The following is a 4,521-nucleotide window of genomic DNA, read 5'->3' as shown; positions in this document are numbered from 1 at the left end:
GGATAGATTGTAAACACAATTTCAGAGGATTTTTTTTTTTACCTGCTCATGAACTGTACATACACTGTACATACAGTTGGCTCTTCTGGATGATTCAGTTGAGTTCATGATACGATACATTAGTATTTATAGAACAATATCTGCCTTTATGTCAAAGTACAGTATGCCAAGCACTTACGCTCCCTATCTGAAGAAACTATTACAAAACTGTGGGTTCAAGGTCAGGACATGACCAGAACCTTTATTATTGTTAATGATGTGTCCTGGGTTTTCTATAAGTAGAGAAGTGGAATCTTCCCTCTAGACCAGTGGTTCTCAAACGGTGTGCCGCGGCACACTGGTGTGCCGTGAGGCAAGTCCGGGTGTGCCGTGCGATTTTGTGACAATTTATGTAAAATAATAATACTAAAAAATAAATAATTATTATAATGGTTATTTTATTATTAGTTCATGGCCTGGGTAAATATACGATTCGGATTGGCGGGAATAGTTCAAAATAATGCCTTATGTTGCCAAGGCAACATATGACGCCTCCGGTGCATGTCAGTGTGAAAGAACGTGAAAATGGATCACTTTCTTGTGGGGAGCCGGCCACAACAAACCACAAATACAGACTCGCCACCTAAAAAGAGAAAAAAAACTGTCAGCAGACAGTATCATGAAAGCTACCTGTCTTTTGGCTTCAGCTGGACCGGAGATGTCAACAGCCCTTACCCTGAGTGCGTCATCTGTCGGGAGAAGCTAGCTAACGGTAACATGGTGCCAAGCAAACTGAAGAGGCACTTGGAAACCAAACATCCGTTCCATGTCGATCGAGACTTAGCCTACTTCAAAAGAGCGCAGAATCTGAACCAGAAGCAGCAAGATCGTTTGTTGGACTGTGTGAAAGTGTCTGATAAGGTGATGGAGGCTAGTTATATACTAGCGGAGCTAATCGCCAAACAGAAGAAACCTCACACAATAGCAGAGACACTCATTCTCCCTGCTTGCAAAAGAATTGCAGATGTCATGCTAGGTCCAGATGCCGAAAACGCGCTATCAAAAGTGCCTTCATCTAATGATACCATCAAACGAAGGATCAATGACATGTCAGATGATATCGACCAGCAATTGACGGAGAAACTGCTGATCAGCAAATTTTCTCTACAAATAGACGAGTCTACTGATATAAGTGGGGCGGCCCAACTTCTGGCAAATGTCAGATATGTTGACGCCATTGAGTCTATCAAAGAGACTTTTCTCTTCTGCAAAGAAATGGAAAGCCACACAACGGGAGAAGAAATATTCAGGGTAACAGACAGCTATTTAAAAGAGAGAAGTCTGACCTGGCATATGTGCGTCAGTGTTTGCACAGACGGCGCGGCATCCATGACGGGGAGAGTGAGGGGACTTATTGCCAAGGTGAAAGCACAAAACCCAAATATTCAGACGATCCACTGTATTTTACATCGAGAGGCATTAGTTGCCAAAACCATGCCCCCGGAATTGTCTGAGGTGCTAGATCAGGCTGTGCAGATGAATTACATCAAATCAAGGCCTCTGAAGTCTCGCATCTTCTCCCAACTGTGCACTGAGATGGGAGCTGACCACGAAAGCCTTATCCTCCACACGGAAGTACGTTGGCTGTCCCGGGGGAAAGTTCTGTCCCGTCTTTATGAGCTTCGGCGAGAGCTTTTGGAATTCTCAGGTGAACATGCAGTCCCACACAAGGACAAACTCAAAGATACGAGGTGGTGCGCCAAGCTGGCTTATCTCGCAGACATATTTGGGCATCTCAACGAGTTAAACGCCAAGCTCCAGGGCAGGAATGAAAATATTCTATCGTCCACAGACAAGATTCGGGGGTTTATGGGCAAGCTTATCCTGTGGCAAGAGGCGTTGGAACACGGCTCCGTGGAAATGTTCCCACTGACATCAGCCGCGCCCCAGGCAGACAGAGAGCGCGCTGTATTTGCCGTGCACCTTAAGACATTAAAAGAGAGGTTTGAGCGCTACTTCCCACGTGTGGACGACATCGAGAAGTACGACTGGATTCGAGACCCATTCAAACAGGAATCAACAGAAAATCTAACTTTGAGAGAGAGAGAGGAACGCGGAGAGCTCCGTATGGACCGCACACTGAAACTCAAATTCAGTGAGCTCTCTCTGGATCAGTTTTGGTTGGCTTCTGCATCGGAGTACCCGACCATCTCCAGCCACGCTATTGAGCATCTGCTTCAGTTCCCCACTACCTACCTGTGTGAGCTGGCATTCTCTACGCTGGTGTATATGAAGAACAAGAGCAGGTCGCGCCTCTCTGTTGAACAAGACTTGCGAGTGGCCCTCTCTTCAGTACCACCACGGATTAAGAAAATCTGTGGCCAGCGACAGGCACATGTGTCTCACTAGCTTGTAAGTAGGCAAAACCTATTGATAATAGTAAATGTTACTGATTCAATTTTAAATTACATTTATAATTTCTTTAACACATTATAGGTTAATTAGGCCTACAATTTGGTAACACATTATGATAAGGATCTGTTAGCCTAATTTCAATAACTATTCATTCATAATTAAATAATCATCAACGTGTATATACATATAAATGATGAATAGATAAGATATTATATTTATGAAATATTTCTAATAGATTAATAGTCTTTTTTCTGTGCTTTTGTGTTGTGCTTCCAGGATCCCATTCCAGTTCATCCTGCTTGCCTCACCTGCACACTCACCACACAATTTTAGACTTTTACGTTTTTTGTTTTTTTTAACTGAATGCATTGTGTTTAGTAGTTCCTGTTAAAATTAGTTTTCATTCTCAGGCCTTCTCTATGTAAAGAGTGATTGCTGTACACCAGGGATAAGCCTACTGCTGTCTCAGGCCAGATCTACCCCTCCTCTCTCTCTCTTTCTCTCCTTCTCTCTCTCTCTCTCGCTCATACACGCACACACACATTTCTGTCTTTCTAAATTAATTATTAAATTATTAATTGTTAATAAATATTTTGAGTTATATAGAATGTTTGTATTGTTTGGCATTAGCAAATAGGCCTTAAATAAAAAATTAACAGTGAGTCATAAGAGTAATAGCACGTGTTATAAGGGCTATTTTGCATGGATATGAACATAGGTGTCAAATGAGAAATACAAGACTCCCGCACACACTTTTTCTCTGCTTTAATCTTTTTAACAACGTTTCGGTGTTGCCACCTTCATCAGGACAGATTTTGGTTACAATGAGGACATGGGTTCTTTTTAAACACCACCATGCAAAGTGATTGGATAATTGATGGGTGTGTGTTTCCCATCCCCATTGGCTAGTGAGATGACATCATCAAACGACATCACTGCAGGGAGAATTAAAGAGGCAAGATTAGAAAAAGACATTGTATTACATACAGTACATAACACCAACATTCTTATGAAAAACATTGTGGAGAAAAAACATTCTAAAAAATTTGACTCTTAATCAGACACCTGTCTATCAGCATATTGTATCTAGCAGTGTATAGAACATACCGTAGTTTGTCTTATCATGGTATACAAAATCAATCTCTCATATACAGGATATAATAGGAACACATACAAATATATTTCATAAACACACACTTAAATCAAGTTCATCATTAAGCCCAAAAGAAGTCCCATATGTTTGGAGCTCTGTTATCCAAAAGGCCTCTCTTTTAAGAAGTGCTTCTTTAAGGTCGCCTCCACGTCTAGAAAGGACCACTTTTTCAATCCCACAATAGCTAAAGGCTGTTATGGGATGTTTGGCCTGTTTAAAGTGGATGGCTATTGGGCTATCTGGGTTGCTGTTGCGAATGGCTGAGCGGTGTTCAGCCATACGGACCTTCAATGCTCTAGTAGTCATCCCAACATAAGCCTTGGAACAGCTGCATTTAATTAAATAAATGACTCCTGTTGTTGAGCATGTGATGACACCACGTATTTTGTATTTCTTTCCTGTCAAAGGGTGTGAAAAAGTATTACATTTGGTAGTGCAGTTACACTGTGCACACCATCCACATTTGTAGTTGCCATCTGGTAGAGGAGGTATACAACTAGGTCTTTGATAAAGACAGTCAGCATGCACTAGCTTATCTTTCAAATTCTTACCCCTACGGAAAGCAATTCTAGGAGGTGTGTCAAACAAATGGCCAGCTTTAGGATCACTAGAGAGGATATGCCAATGCTTTCTGATAGAATGTTTAATTTCATGTGCTCTATCAGTGAAGTTGAGGACACAGACTGTGGATGGCTTGCTTACTCTTCTATCCCCCTGTGACTTCACTCTTTGTAGGGCTGTGTCCAGATTCTCTTCCCTATACCCTCTTTGTTTGAAACGTGATTTCATTATGTTCACCTGTTTATCAAAACATTCCTCTTTCTCACAGATTCTTTGCAGCCTATGGAACTGGCCCACTGGAATAGCATCCTTCACATATTGTGGATGGTAACTATCCATATGTAAAAGAGTGTTCCTATCTGTTGGCTTTCTAAAGAGGTCCGTGATCAATTTGTTGTTCTCTTTTGTAATAC

The 4,521-nt window shown here is 41.6% G+C and overlaps 1 protein-coding gene across 1 annotated transcript; it reads left to right on the top strand.

Moving 5' to 3' along the window:
• Window positions 1–756: 756 nt before the first annotated feature.
• LOC311312520 (zinc finger BED domain-containing protein 5-like) lies at window positions 757–2,388 on the top strand (the record flags this gene model as incomplete). The annotated part of the gene is made up of 1 exon (XM_084442482.1): window positions 757–2,388. One exon carries the CDS (start codon window positions 757–759, stop codon window positions 2,386–2,388), a length of 1,632 nt encoding a protein of 543 aa, XP_084298608.1.
• Between the last annotated feature and the right edge of the window lie 2,133 nt (window positions 2,389–4,521).

This window comes from Borostomias antarcticus (genome assembly GCF_949987555.1).
Source record: "Borostomias antarcticus genome assembly, chromosome: 8".
Classification (NCBI taxonomy): Eukaryota; Metazoa; Chordata; class Actinopteri; order Stomiiformes; family Stomiidae; genus Borostomias; species Borostomias antarcticus.
Note: the sequence above shows the minus strand (reverse complement) of the source record. Positions and strands in the feature narration are given on the sequence as shown.